The 14437-nt window shown below is 44.6% G+C and overlaps 1 protein-coding gene across 1 annotated transcript; it reads right to left on the bottom strand.

Moving 5' to 3' along the window:
* Positions 1–293: 293 nt before the first annotated feature.
* On the bottom strand, positions 294–10959 carry LOC136676395 (uncharacterized). Its single transcript, XM_066653382.1, has 5 exons — positions 10731–10959; positions 10004–10249; positions 9766–9834; positions 8509–9662; positions 294–437 (listed from the first exon to the last, which is right to left on the bottom strand). The coding sequence occupies exons 1-5, from the start codon at positions 10957–10959 to the stop codon at positions 294–296; spliced, it is 1842 nt and encodes a 613-aa protein (XP_066509479.1).
* Between the last annotated feature and the right edge of the window lie 3478 nt (positions 10960–14437).

The raw sequence follows: 14437 nt of genomic DNA on the forward strand, positions 1-14437 counted from the left end.
GGGTTTATTGGGTTAAAGGGGAACAGAATATGCCAAGTCTGAGCTGACAAAGTCCACACTATATAATGCACCGGAGATGCAAACTGAACACTGAACCTAGCAGCACATGGTACAGAATGTGAGGTGTGTTTAATAATGGGGATAAAATTGTCTTTGTCACACAACTGTCTTTGTAGTGTAGAAACACCTGGCCACATGCTGAAAAAGTACAAAGCTTTTTCAAATTCTCTAGAGTTAAACATCCTGAACATCACCTGATTTTTACATCTAGTCCTTCTTTCTGAGGAGCCACTTCAGCCCTCCTCCAGATTCTCCTCTTTCTTTAGACTCTTTTCCTGATGATGCGCCTTCTGCACATTCATCTGATAAACCTCCTTTGTAAGTGAATACATTTCACTCAGCTCTGAAAGTGTCTGTCTCAGTTTCTCCAGCTCCATGTTCTTCTCCTCCATCTGTCTGCTGAACTCCTCCTACATCTTTGTCTTTGAAGCCAAAATGTTCCTGTGGAGTTCAGGCAGCAGGATCTTCATTAAGTTTCTTAAGGTGCTCCTAGTGACCCACACTGCCGTGAAAGAAGAAGGACGAGGGATGTCGGTACAGTGGGTACTCACTGCAAGAAGGTTCTAACCTCACCTGAAGAAACAACAACTTAAGAGTGATAATAATGGTCAACCCCAAAGGACTAGTGATGATGGCAGTAGGACTGGGCTGTCTGCTGGCCATCATAGGTACACTGTGTGTTTTAACCACTAAACATGAATTTAGTGGCTCTGATGAAGTGTACTTCAGATATCCAGGGAAGAATGTTTTCAGGTGTAAATAATATTTGTTATGCTTGTGCTCTGATACCACACGCTGCAGCTGATCCGTTCTTGAAATATACACAGACACATATGACACAGTGAACGAACTTCGCTCAATGGTGCTCATAGGAATGCTGAGGCTTTTCTAAGAGGGAAGCAAGGACAACCAGAAGCTGATGTTCAGCTCAGAATAACTGACACCAGGGTTTTACCAAATTGTTTCAGACGTTTTGACAGAGAAAAAACACTGACACAGATTCAGAAATGTAAAATGAGTGCATCGAATTGGAGGGTGGGGGTGAAAACTGTACCAGACTAACAGGTAATCAGACTAGTAGCTGGAAAAAGGGTTTAGAGCCTAGTCAATGCAACAGCACAGTGAATCTGGTGAGAGATTCTGGGGGATTAACCACTTTTACACAGGACAGACCCATTTGGATACCTGATTGGTATTGGTATTGTGACCATAGATTATTGTTATATCTGCCCAAATTGCAGCGGGGTTGCTGTGCTTTAGTACGTTTGAGTGCACACATAACACTGTGTTCTATACACCCCTGCTTCTGCACCCGACGTGACTCATTACATGACTTAATCGTGCCAGATGAACACAAACTAACTACTGAAGATGAACGATTTGCTGAAATATTATTCCCAATGTATGGAGTGGGAGCCTTACGCAGGGATCTTAACAGGGTCCACTATAAGCTGGCTACATTCGTGAACCAAACCATTAAAGGACTAGAAGGAGTAAGATCTGAACTAACAGCATTAAGATTAATGACCAAACAGGACCGTATGGCACTTGATTTACTCTTGGAAAAGGAAGGAGGAGTCTGTAGCATGATTGGTGAACATTGTTGTACTTATATTCCTCCTAACGATGCCCTGGAAGGTAACATCAGCACGGTTCTGCGCCAAATGCGTACTGTGGCTGCTCAACTCAGGGTTGAAGAGCGGGGGGTTAGTTCATGGCCTGGGGTTTTGGGGCTCCATGTTCGCTAGTTTACGCAGCATATTCTTCATGATCTTGCCTATTCTCATACTGCTGGTGCTTTTGCTTTGCTGCGGACCATTGCTGTGTAACTGTATTGTCAAAACATTGTCTCATCATGTTCAAGCGAGATACCAGCTCCTGCAGATCACAAAGGACTCTAAACCTGATGAAGTAGATAAAGACCTGGGGCTGGAACATTTGTTTGATGAAGATAATCTGTAAAAATGATTGATTAAGAATCAAAGGAGGGAAATGTGATGGAAATTTGTTTATAGAAATGATTCATAATCAATAGAGATATTTTTAATCAGCAATGACCACGCATGCTTGTGTAACTGAAATTGTTTAATTCCTAATTCTCTGTGTGTAACAGTAGACTTATGTGTGTGTGTTTCAAATAACAGCATATCGACACCTTCCGTTCAATCAACTCCTTTTGTCTCCAGACCACAGAGGGGAGATAACTGAGACCAAAGGGGTAGAGGGGGATGCACAGAGCACGTCTGGAAAGGTGTTAGAAATACAAAAGAGAGTAAAAAACAAATGGTAAAAGACTTGGAGTCATGGGAGCAGGATACATTGAAAGGTGATTGAAATGTAAATGAGCAAACAGATAGTAAACTTCAAAAGGAGTTCCAGGTATAAGAGACGCTAGTTGAGAAATGGTCAGGCGAGAGGAACAGTGTTGCACACAGCGTCCTCTCTGTTAATAAATTGTTCTTTTATTTGAAGCCGACTCAGAGACTCTGCTTTCTTATTTCTGTCATATTTTTCCACCACACCACATTTAATCTATATAGGGGCTCCTGTTTTTTTTTTTTTTTTTTCAGAAATTACTTGCTCACCTGTTCAGGAGAAAATTCACCAACTCTGAATCTGTCGTGTAATGTTGCTGATTCTAAGCTGCCTCCAAACACATGGCCAGTATTTTCTCTTGTTTTACTCCTTCTCCGGTCTAAATTTCTAAAAGGGCACAGAGGCTTTATAGATCCTGAAAGTTTCTGAAAATAATGCTCTCTCTCCTTTCTCAGTGAAGTTTCGTAAACACCATTAAAAACCTTTCAAAGAAACAAAAAGTACTGATTGTAAATATTTCATTAATTAACAGAGAGTGTAATTACAACGTTTAGTACTATAATGTTGCTGCACTTTAAACAGTGTTTAATCTGCTCTAAAGTGTCATCACTGTTTCAGCTCTGCAGAAGTCCTCCTATTCATGAAACAGTAATATTTGTCTTATTATTGAAACAGATCTTTAAATTATTTACAGAGTGCTTTAGACCTTCAGGAGTTCTTTATATTTCCTCACAGTGGCACAGTGTCTCAAACTAACGGCCTGCTAATACTGCTGCTAAAGTCAACTGATGGAGCTCGTCAGTGTTTAGCTGGGCCTGCTACCCAGCAAGCACTTGCAGGTCTATTGGGTTAAGAAGGTTTTTACTCAGCTGACTACAGGCCTCTGCTGGACCACTCTGATTACTGTCCTCTGGAGAACATCTAACTAGTTCATTATGTCCTCTAAATTATTTTACATTTTAAACAAGTTTATTCAGGAAAATAAACTAATTCAAATATTACCATCAACTGTGAGAGATACAATAATTAGTAAGCCTCATGTCACGCCCTCGTCTCGTCGTGTCTGTTTTCCCCAGTCATGTGCTCTTTCTCAGCACATGGCTATGTTTGTTTACGTTCTAGTCCCGCCTTTGTCCCGCCTCCTCGTCTGTCATTTGTTAACCCGTCCTCCTCGTTATCTGTCCAGGTGTGTCTCATTTGTGTCAGCATTTAAGCCCTCTTGTCTCACGTCCTGTTTGTCGAACATTTCTCATTTCTCCGTTGTCTTCAGTCCTGTCGGTCATGTTATCTGTCTATCTCCGTAGTTTTCCCCGTCGTCGTTTCGCTTTGTTTTCCGTCTGTCCCGTTTACCCTGTTTATTTCGTAGTGTCTAGTTTAACCTGTTTTCCTTATGTCAAAAGTCTCTGTTTTGTTATTGTTCCGTGAATAAACGTTTACTGTGTTTTAGCGAATGCGTCCGCCCTCAGTCAGTCCGCTCCGTGTTCCTGACAGAATGTTCGACCCTTACATGGACGCAGCTAGCACGGACTATTATCTCAAAGGGTGTGCCATTCGCCGGACTCCATTCCGCACAGGCCCCAAAGATCCTGTGGGGGAGGTTTTGAAAGCGGCCTCGGAATGGAGTCGCCGGCTCCAGCTCCTGCCTGGCGCTGTTCCGAATCCAATACCGGAGGAGTCGACTCGTGAATCGAGGAGTTGCGCCAGCGGGAGTCGAAAGAGTCGGCGGAAGAAGCGTGCTGGAGTCCCCCCCTCGACGGTGGATTACCCCCTTAGGTCCGGGGAAATTTTTTGGGGGGGGTTAAGGGTAGGGGCTGTTAGCCTCCAACCTCAGGACGACGGAGGTGGGGCTAACAGGGGCGCACCTCTGAGGGATCTAATGGGTGCACCTGTGAAACCCCCTAAACCCTCTACAGCTCCAGCGCGAGCCCGGCGAGCAGCACAAACCCCTGTCCTCGTAAAAGCGGCATCTCCAGCCGCTCCTGTCTTCATGAACGCGGCGCCAACGGCAGCTCCTGTCCTCGTAAAAGCGGTGCCTCTAGCCGCTCCTGTCTTCATGAACGCGGCGCCAACGGCCGCTCCTGTCTTCGTGAACGCGGCGTCTCCAGCCGCGCCTGTCCTCGAGAGCGCGGCGCCTCCAGCCGCACCTATCTTCGTGAACGCGGCGCCAACGGCCGCCCTTGTCCTTGTGAACGCGGCGCCTCCTGCCGCGCCTATCTTCGTGAATGCGGCGCCTCCTGCCGCGCCTGTCTTTGTGAGCACGGCGCGCGCCTCTCCTGTCTTTGTGAGCACGACGCCCGCCTCTCATGTCTCCGTGGACGACGTCGCAGATTCCTCTGCCTCCGTGGACGTCGTCGCAGTTTCTCCTGTCTCCATGGACGACGCCGCAGATTCCTCTGCCTCCGTGGACGTCGTCGCAGTTTCTCCTGTCTCCATGGACATCGTCGCAGGTCCCCCTGCCTCCTTGGACGTCGTCGCAGGTCCCCCTGCCTCCTTGGACGACGGCGCAGGTCCCCCTGCCTCCGTGGACGTCGTCGCAGGTCCCCCTGCCTCCGTGGACGTCGTCGCAGGTCGCCCTGCCTCCGTGGACGACGTCGCAGGTCCCCCTGCCTCCGTGGATGTCGTCGCAGGGCACCCTGCCTCCGTGGACGTCGTCGCAGGACCCCCTGCCTCCGTGGACGTCGTCGCAGGACCCCCTGCCTCCGTGGACGTCGTCGCAGGACCCCCTGCCTCCGTGGACGTCGTCGCAGGACCCCCTGCCTCCGTGGACGTCGTCGCAGGTTCCCCTGCCTCCGTGGGCGACGTCGCAGGTTCACCTGCTTCCGTGGGCGACGTCGCAGGTTCCCCTGCCTCCGTGGACGACGTCGCAGGGCTCCCTGTCTCCGTGGACGTCGCTGCAGGGCCTCCTGTCCCCGTGATGGCGGCACCCGCCGCTCCTGTCCCTGTGATGGCGGCACCTGCCGCTCCTGTCCCCGTGATGGCGGCTCCCTCAGCCGCTCCTGTCCCCGTGATGGCGGCTCCCTCAGCCGCTCCTGTCCCCGTGATGGCGGCTCCCTCAGCCGCTCCTGTCCCCGTGATGGCAGCTCCCTCAGCCGCTCCTGTCCCCGTGACTGTGGCTACGGCCTCTCCTGTCCCCGTGACTGTGGCTACGGCCGCTCCTGTCCCCGTCACTGTGGCTACGGCCGCTTCTGTCCCCGTAGCTATGGCCGTTTCTGCCCCAGTGACTATGGCTTCGGCCGTTTCGCCACCTGTGACTGTGGCTCCGGCCGCTCCTGGTCGTGTCCGAGGGACGGTCCCTAGGACTACGGGGCCAATCCCCAGAACTGTGCCCAGGCTGGTTCCTTAGACTGCCCCACAGACATTTGCCAGTCCTGGGCACCCCCCTGTTATATTGGTTCCCTTGTCTGTCCCTGTCCTGGTTCCTGTCTCTGTCCTTGTCCCTGTACCTATGTCTGCCTTCGTCTCTGTCCCAGTCCCGGTCACTGTGTTTGTGTCGGTCCCTGTAAATGTTCTTGTCCCTGTTCCCCTGCCTAGTCCAGTCCAGTCCCTTGTTAGTCCAGTCCAGTACCCTGTTAGTCCAGTCCAGTCCCTGTTTCAACCTTCTGTCCCCTCTCCAGTCCAGTCCCCGTTGCAGTCTAGTGTCTTGTCACCTGTCCTGTCTTCTGTCCAGTCCCAGCATCCAGCCCCTGTCCAGTCACATATCCCTGTCCAGTCTAACGTTTCTGTCCGGTCCAGTGCCTTGTCCCCTGTCTCGTCACCAGTCTCTGCTCCCGTCCATTCCCAGCAACCAGTCCTGTCATCTGTCCTGCCTCATGTCCAGTCCCTGTTTCAACCCTCTGTCCTGTCTCAAGTCCCGTCTCCTGTCCAGTCCCCGTTTCAACCCTCTGTCCTGACTCATGTTCAGTCCCGTTAGTCATGTCCAGTCTCCGTATCCGTCCAGTGTTCAGTCACCTGTCTTGTCTCCATTCCAGTCCCCTGTCCTGTCACCTGCCCGTGTCCAGTCTCCGTATCCGTCCAGCGTTCAGTCACCTGTCTTGTCTCCAGTCCAGTCTCCCTTTCCAACCTCTGTCTTGTCTCAAGTCCTGTCACCTGTCCCGTCTTCTGTCCAGTCCCTGTTCCCATCCAGTGTCAAGTCCAATGTCAAAAACCCTGTCCAGTCTCCCGTCAAGTCTCATGTGTCCACTCCCATCCTGTCCAGTCCGTTCTCGTCTCTTTTTCAGTCTCTTGTTGCCCCGCTTTGTCAGTCTCCTGTCATGTCCCATGTCCCGTCTCAGATATTCGGTCCTGTCGTGTCCCCAGCTCCTGTGTCTGTTCCCGTCCTGTCCTGAGTCCTGTCTCCCTTAGTTCCTTGTCTTGTATTAGTCTGTCTTGTTTTCCGTGCCCTCTCCTGTGCCAACTCCTGGGGGGTTTAGGTGTACGCGCCCCGGGAGTTGCGCATTCATAGGGGGGGGCATCTGTCACGCCCTCGTCTCGTCGTGTCTGTTTTCCCCGGTCATGTGCTCTTTCTCAGCACATGGCTGTTTGTTTACGTTCTAGTCCCGCCTCCTCGTCTGTCATTTGTTAACCCGTCCTCCTCGTTATCTGTCCAGGTGTGTCTCATTTGTGTCAGCATTTAAGCCCTCTTGTCTCACGTCCTGTTTGTCGAACATTTCTCATTTCTCCGTTGTCTTCAGTCCTGTCGGTCATGTTATCTGTCTATCTCCGTAGTTTTCCCCGTCGTGGTTTCCCTTTTTTGTCCGTCTGTCCCGTTTACCCTGTTTATTTCGTAGTGTCTAGTTTAACCTGTTTTCCTTATGTCAAAAGTCTCTGTTTTGTTATTGTTGCGTGAATAAACGTTTATTGTGTTTTAGCGAATGCGTCTGCCCTCAGTCAGTCCGCTCCGTGTCCCTGACACCTCATATGAAATAATTATGCTGAAAATGTTCACATTGCGCTGGATTAAAATTATTTATTATCTTATTTACAAAGAATAACAAAAGAATATAATAAGGAAAGATCTGTAAAGCTGTATTTAACAACCGGTGGTCTGGCCAGAAAATGCTTTCTTAAACACCAGTGGACCTCCAACTTGGACCCAGAGGACCAACTGTTGTTCACTGTTTTTGCAATAATGTTAGGCTCACATTGTCAGAATTTCTAGACACAGTCTGATACTTTTCACCAATTAACTGCCTACCACTGCAGGAAAGGAAATTTGACTGATTTCACACTAATGGACCAATCAAAAGTCAGATATTTTGTCATATTGTGTGGGAGGAGGCAGATGAGAAAGTGACAATATAATTTAAAAGATGACAATAATAATAATGACAGGAAAAACATGGTTTTCACCATCTCAAAGAGGTGAGCTAAGGTTTGGCAGCCCATCTTGGTTGCAAGCCACCACAGTGCAACTGCTATGCACTTCCCAGTAGGAACAGATTATTTTAAATGTGTGTCACAAAAACCTCAAGAGTGAAGAAAAAATTATGTAAAGTAGCATGACACCGGGACCAAATGTTTCCACCAATCACTAATTATGTGACAGGTCCAGATCCATTGGCTAACTGTATGACATGCAGTGACTGCAACAGAAATCACTACCTTCCTATTCTGTGGTTGTTGGTTTTTTCCCAGTAGAAAAGAATGGTGACTGTGAATAAAAAAATCCACAGACAGTTGTCTATGTTGGTAGTGTGCTCAGTTCTCCCCACACCAACAACACACCTGCCTCATTGCCATAGCATCTAATATAGCTACGCTAGCACATGTGATTATGTTTGAACATTGGTTCTGTTCACTTTTCACACTCAGTTTCAAGAAAGAATCCGATTTCCCCTGCAGTGTGAACAAAGCCTGTAACAAAAATGTGACCCCCACAACTTTCTTTATAAAATGTCAATAAGTAATAAAAGTTATAATCAGCTTTTGTACGGTCTGCAGTTATACTGAAGTGGATATGTCAGTAAACAAGTCAGTAACTTACAATATTACATTAATTTTATTGATTGGTCAGTGGGTCTGTACTTGTCATGTGCATTGTGGCAAGAAACAACACATCCATCCACCCCTGCTCCGGGAGGGCTGTGCATTAGCTTCTGTAGCTGGAGTCTTTCTAAGCTCTGAGTAATGCTCTCTCAGTTTCTCCAGCTCCATGTTCTTCTCCTCCATCTGTCTGCTGAACTCCTCCTGCATCTTTGTCTTTGAAGCCAAAATGTTCCTCTGGAGTTCTGGCAGCAGGATCTTCATTAAGTTTCTCTCTGCCTCAGCTCTGGCTTCTCCTTCATACGTCTCCATGATCTCCTCCATCTCCCATCTGTGTCTCTCTTCTATCTCACACCTGTCCCTCTCTCTCTTCTCTTTCAGTCTCTTCACCTTTTCCTCCATTTCTGTGCTTCGCTCTAACTCTCTCTCCAGCTCTCGTTCCAGTCCTCTCCTTTTCTCTTCATCCCTCTCTTCTTTCATTCTTCTCTCTAGGTCAGTTGTTCGGTCGTTAAGTTGTTTTATCTCTCCTTCGTGCTCTTGTACTGCTCCCTCTATCTTTCTCAGAAAGTTCTGAAGTTCTTGTTCATGTTTTTCCTTAAGTTCTCTCTTATTTTTTTCTCTTAATTTCCCTTCCTTCACCCTCATTTTTTCAATTTCTTTGATGATCTTTGTCTCCATTGCTCTGATCTGAGCTTCTGTCTCCAGGTAGGTCTCACTGCTGTAGAACTTCTCTCTGTTTCCTTCCACCATCTTCTCGATCTCCTCCAGCAGCTCTGAGACCTGAGACCCCTCTCCCCTCTCCTTAATGTTGAGACAGTGAAACCTGTTCCCACATTTCTCCACAAGGCTCTGGACCTCCTGGTTTCCTGACTGGACAAACTCTTCAAGCTTCTTCTCTTGGTCTTCATCAGTGATGGTGAAGAGAATCATTGTGTTCCTCCAGCATCTCTCTCCAAACATCTCCTCCATTTTCTGCAGCATGTCTCTCTCCTCTCCTGAGGTCTGCTTCACTGGTATGACTAGGAGGAAGGCGTGGGGTCCTGGGGCCGACAGACGGACACAGAGTCCCACGTCCTGTCTCAGCTCGTCCAGAGAGAGTCCAGGACTGAAATAGTCAGGAGTGTCCACCACAGTCACCTGCCTCCCAGCCACCTGGCCCTGTCTGCTCTCACTCTGCTGCCTCACTGTAGACGCTCCAGCCCTGCTCCTCTCCTCTCGGCCCAGGAGCCTGTTTCCTGCTGCACTCTTCCCACTTCCAGTCCTCCCCAGCAGAACCAGCCTCAGCTCTGATACACCACCAGACTCTGGAGGAGACCCTCCACTCACTGCAGATCAACAAGAATGAAGGGGTTCATTTATTACTGAGTGTGAGAGAATGGTCTGTCTAGAGAAATATTTCAGAAACTATATGAATGTGTGATTATTTACTGTCTGGAGGAAGGTCTTTTTTACTGTTTCTCCTCCTGAGTGGAGCTGGGTCTGGAGTCTCTTCACTGACTGAGAAACCACAGAACCAGAATAAACACATGTTCTTAAGGACAGTTTGGGCAAAGTTAATCAGAATCAGAATCACTTAATTCGCAGCTAATAATATAAAAAAAAATTCAATATTCTGAAAATATGTTTACTGCAGAAAGTATTTGAAGCGACCTGTTCAGTTTCTTACAGTGTGGAGGAATCCACTCCTTGCTGTGTCTCCTCCTGACTGGAACTGATGATGGAGGATGTGTTCTTTCCTGCAGCCGCTTGTTTCTCTCCTCTAGAAGTCTCTCTTTCTCTTTAACCTGCTCCTCTCTCTCCATTAGCTGTGTGTGTATCTCACTTACAATCCTCTCCTTCTCTTCAAGCTGTTTGTCTTTTTCACTCACTTCAGTTTTCTGTTCTTCCAGTTGGATCTTAAACCTAGGAAATACTTAAAAACCAAGCATGATATATATTGTAAAATATTAACTACAGTATTATTTTAATCATAAATCAAATCCTTCATTACATTAAATACAAACAGTGTGTGATAAAACATTCACAGTAATAAAAATATTCTGAAAACTTATTTGAGTTGGTGTGTTCTCCCCGTGTCCACGTGGGTTTCCTCCGGGTGCTCCGGTTTCCTCCCACAGTCCAACACACGTTGCAGGTGGATTGGCGACTCAAAAAAGTGTCCGTAGGTGTGAGTGTGTGAGTGAATGTGTGTGTCTGTGTTGCCCTGTGAAGGACTGGCGCCCCCTCCAGGGTGTATTCCCGCCTTGCGCCCAATGATTCCAGGTAGGATCTGGACCCACCGCGACCCTGGATTGGATAAGCGGTTACAGATAATGAATGAATGAATGAATGAATGAATGAATGAAAACGTATTTATTGCAGAAGTATTTGAAGTGACCTGATCAGTTACTTACAGTCTGTAAGAATCCACTCCTTGCTGTATGTACTCCAGACTGGAGCTGATGATGGACGATGTGTTGTTTTCTGCAGCTGCTTGTTTCTCTCCTTTAAATGTCTGTCTTTCTCTTTAACCTGCTCCTCTCTCTCCATTGTGTTTATCTCAATTAAAATCCTCTCCTTCTCTTCAAGCTGTTTGTCTTTTTCACTCACTTCAGTTTTCTGTTCTTCCAGTTGGATCTTCATCTTCTGGAGTGTGCTGCTCTTTTCCTGAATCTCCTTTCTCTGTGTCTCCAGTTGATTTTTACAGCTGTCCACCTCTTTCACTGTGTCCTCCAGTAGAGACTCTTTCTCTCTCAGCAGTTTCCTCACATTCTCCAGCTCTGTGTCTTTCTCCTGAAGCTGTAGCTGAGTCTCTTTGGTCATTTTTTCTAATTGTTCTTTAGTTTCTTTAAGAAGTTTGTCTGTCATTTGCAATTTTCTGTCTTTTTCCAGCCTTTCTTCATTTATCTGCTTTAAAATACTCTCTTTATCTTTAAAAAGTTTGGCTTCTGTGAAAAATATGTCAACAAACACATGAAAAAGCACAAAACTTTCACCCTATTACCTTACTTTCAACATACACAGAAATTTAAATATATTATTATGATTAAAGTGTTAAAGTGTTTATTGAATTTACAGTACATTATTCAGTTATTCTTTAAATAAAATTAGCATCATACACTAATTATTAATCAAATTATACAGTGCTAAAAACAACAACGACAACAAAAAACATAATTAGGATTAAATGTCTTGTGCATGAGTTTAGCCACATTGTATATGTTTTGTTTTGTTTATTATGTTCCATTTTAATCAATGGTTCTCAGTCCTGCTCGTGGTGGGCCAACATCTTGCATTTTGTAGTTTTTTTATCTCTCAAACACACCCACTTTTAAAGTTTATTAATGAGCTCTGGAGTTGCATCAGGTTTGTTGGGAGTAGAGGAATCTCTACAATATGTAGACAGTAGCAAGGACAAGGACCAGGACTGAGAAGTACTGAATTAAGAAAAAACATCAAAATTGTGAATCAAAATCTTTATAAAAGTTATTTAACACACTGAACACCTGTGTTAATATTAAATAAAATAGAAAAACAGATCTATATTTATAACTCACCCCTCCTCAAAACAGATCCCTCCATTTTCTTTCTCTCTTCTTCTGTCCATTCTTGGTCTATCTGCAGAAGTGAATGAAAGTTGATCTGTTTAAATCACTGTTGATGTGTGGGTCTGAATCACTGAGAGCTGAGATCACTAACAGTTCAGACTCTGAGGACTTGCACTGATTTAAACTGAGACTGTGTTTGAAAAACTACAGCATTTAAACCAACAGGAAAGAGGTGGAACAGACAAGCTGTGGAACTACTGCAGCGGCTGAGGATCAGCATCAATTAGAGAACTCTGATCAGCGTTTACACTAATGACACCCACATCAAACACCATGAAAGAGAAATTAACATCCAACAAACAAAGCACATTCATCTAAAGACTCTGAACAACACACCCTGCTTTACTTTATACGCTCTAATATTTATGTCCACAGATAATATCAACTCAGTTTATTATAATATAATGTACTCACCTGAGAAATGACAACTGTATCAGCTAGAGAATCAGATAAAAGACAAAATAAGGATGTTTAATACACAGAATGTACACAAAGAACAAAGAGTTTTTGTGACCACATTTCGTGTCAGTCACCTTTCATGAAAAAATGCAAATTTAAGAAAGCAAATTGATACAAATCTTTTTACACTCACCTCTGCCCAGCTGTGGAAGAACATAAAATAATGTGAAGATTTTATGAATTGAGGCATATGTTAATTTATATAATTAAATCAATGGAACATCCAACTTTTCAAAATTAATAAATTAATGAATAAAAATAAAAATACAAAACTGCAGAATTATCTGATTGTTAAATATTGTCTATGTTCTTTCTCTCTAGTAATTTATTGTTCATGTTTATGCAGAATATTAATGTGTCAAAATGTCACGTGTGATGCTTTCAGAGAGAACTCTCCTCTTTAAAACTCTCCTCTGACTTTATAAACTACACACACTACATCCAGTACTTTCAGTAAAAATATACAACATTCACTTACCGCTGTACATCCCTAAAACATAAAACAGAGTTAAAAAAAACAAAGGTTATTAAGAAACATTCACAGCTCACACTAAAATAATTGATAATTCATGAAACTGTGAGAAAGCCCTGTCTCTCTTATTTACTGCAGCTTCGTCCGTTAGACTTTCAGTTCAGACCTGGGGTCATCAGTAACATCTGTGCTCTCAGACCAAAATGTTCAGGAGAATAAAGGAAAGTTTAGAAGAACACAGAGAGGTCGATCTGAACCATTTTCACTAAAATAATAAACTGGATTTACAGGAGGTTCAGTGCAGACGTGTTTGAGAACTGAGAAAATGTGGACGCTGGTGAATTTAAAGTGAAGGAAAATGGATTATTGAGAGTGTGTTTACATTAATCAAAGCAGTGAAACGGTTTCGTTAAATTAAAGAGGGAAGTTTTCACGTCTAAGAACAAAGTTTAAACAATGGAAGCTATATCTGAGATGAGCTAATGCTAAAGCTAACACTGGCTGCTCAGAGCAATGTTAGATGCTGAGGAGGTGCAGGTGCATTGTGGGAAAGAATGTGAACAGTCTTCATTCTGTGATGGGAAACTTTATCAGGTGAATATTCCCTGAAAGAACTGAGGTCACTGTTTGATTTCTGGATTAAACTGTAATAGATGTGATACGTTTATAAACACAGCAGACATTGTGATCAGTGTGAGGAGGGAGGAGTGATGTACTCACCAAGTATGAAGGATCTGTATAAAAGAAAATAACAGACTAACATCATTTATAAACACTACTTGTTCCTACAAACACTGACTCCTGTTCCTGAAGTGATTAATGAGCCCAATAGAATTTGTGGAGAAGAATTTGTGGCAGAGTTTCCCTGGTGTTTTTCCTGCATTTACACTGATGTGAGCTCCAGGACAAAAAGTTATTGAGCTGAATTAATGTGATTATATTTATGGCAGTTGAAATTTTGCCTCTCTGTCAGATAGTTATTTTGGGGCTGTGTAATTCTGTGGCTGATTTGGATGTTGAGCTTCTTGAGATTTTCTTACTGAGGCTCAGTAAACAGATCCTTCTTTGGAGAGATTTAGGAAAATGAACATTAAGTCTCATTCCTGTGATGAGCATGTGGCTGTTACTTGTTTGTGGGTTTGTTGTAAATATGGATCCCTTCATCTCTGACTAAGAGTGTAATGGAATCTGTCAAATTATTGGTTGTGAACGTGTGTCAACAGCAAGTTTTAAAAGTAGCTCTTGACCACTTGTTCAGCTGGATATCTAGGGGTTACAAAAACCTACAGTCATATAATATATATTTATAGTTTATTCATAGTTAGACATATAGGCTATAACACTGCACAGAACAGAACCTGGATTAAAAGCTGATGTATTTAAGTATACTTTAAATTGTTAACACTAATTTGTACACATGTACACATGCATATTATGCGAATAACATTTTAATTATCATTTTATCTATTATCAATGATCACATTATACATGTTAATCTGTGTTAATACTAACTTACCACCCACTGCTACTGTACACTCCTCTGTTATTGCTCCATCAGTGACCTGACACAGGTAATGTCCTA

The sequence above is a fragment of the Hoplias malabaricus genome, chromosome 2 (assembly GCF_029633855.1).
Source record: "Hoplias malabaricus isolate fHopMal1 chromosome 2, fHopMal1.hap1, whole genome shotgun sequence".
NCBI lineage: Eukaryota > Metazoa > Chordata > Actinopteri > Characiformes > Erythrinidae > Hoplias > Hoplias malabaricus.

Excerpts from the sequence above, each read along its gene's own strand:
- LOC136676395 (XM_066653382.1), bottom strand. The coding sequence starts at position 10,959 with ATGAAGATCCAACTGGAAGAACAGAAAACTGAAGTGAGTGAAAAAGAC. Across the intron at positions 9,663-9,765 it reads AAAAGACCTTCCTCCAGACA|TGAGTGGAGGGTCTCCTCCA; the intron begins GTAAATAATCAC and ends GTTGATCTGCAG. Across the intron at positions 438-8,508 it reads GACAGATGGAGGAGAAGAAC|ATGGAGCTGGAGAAACTGAG; the intron begins ATGGAGCTGGAG and ends GAGGAGAAGAAC.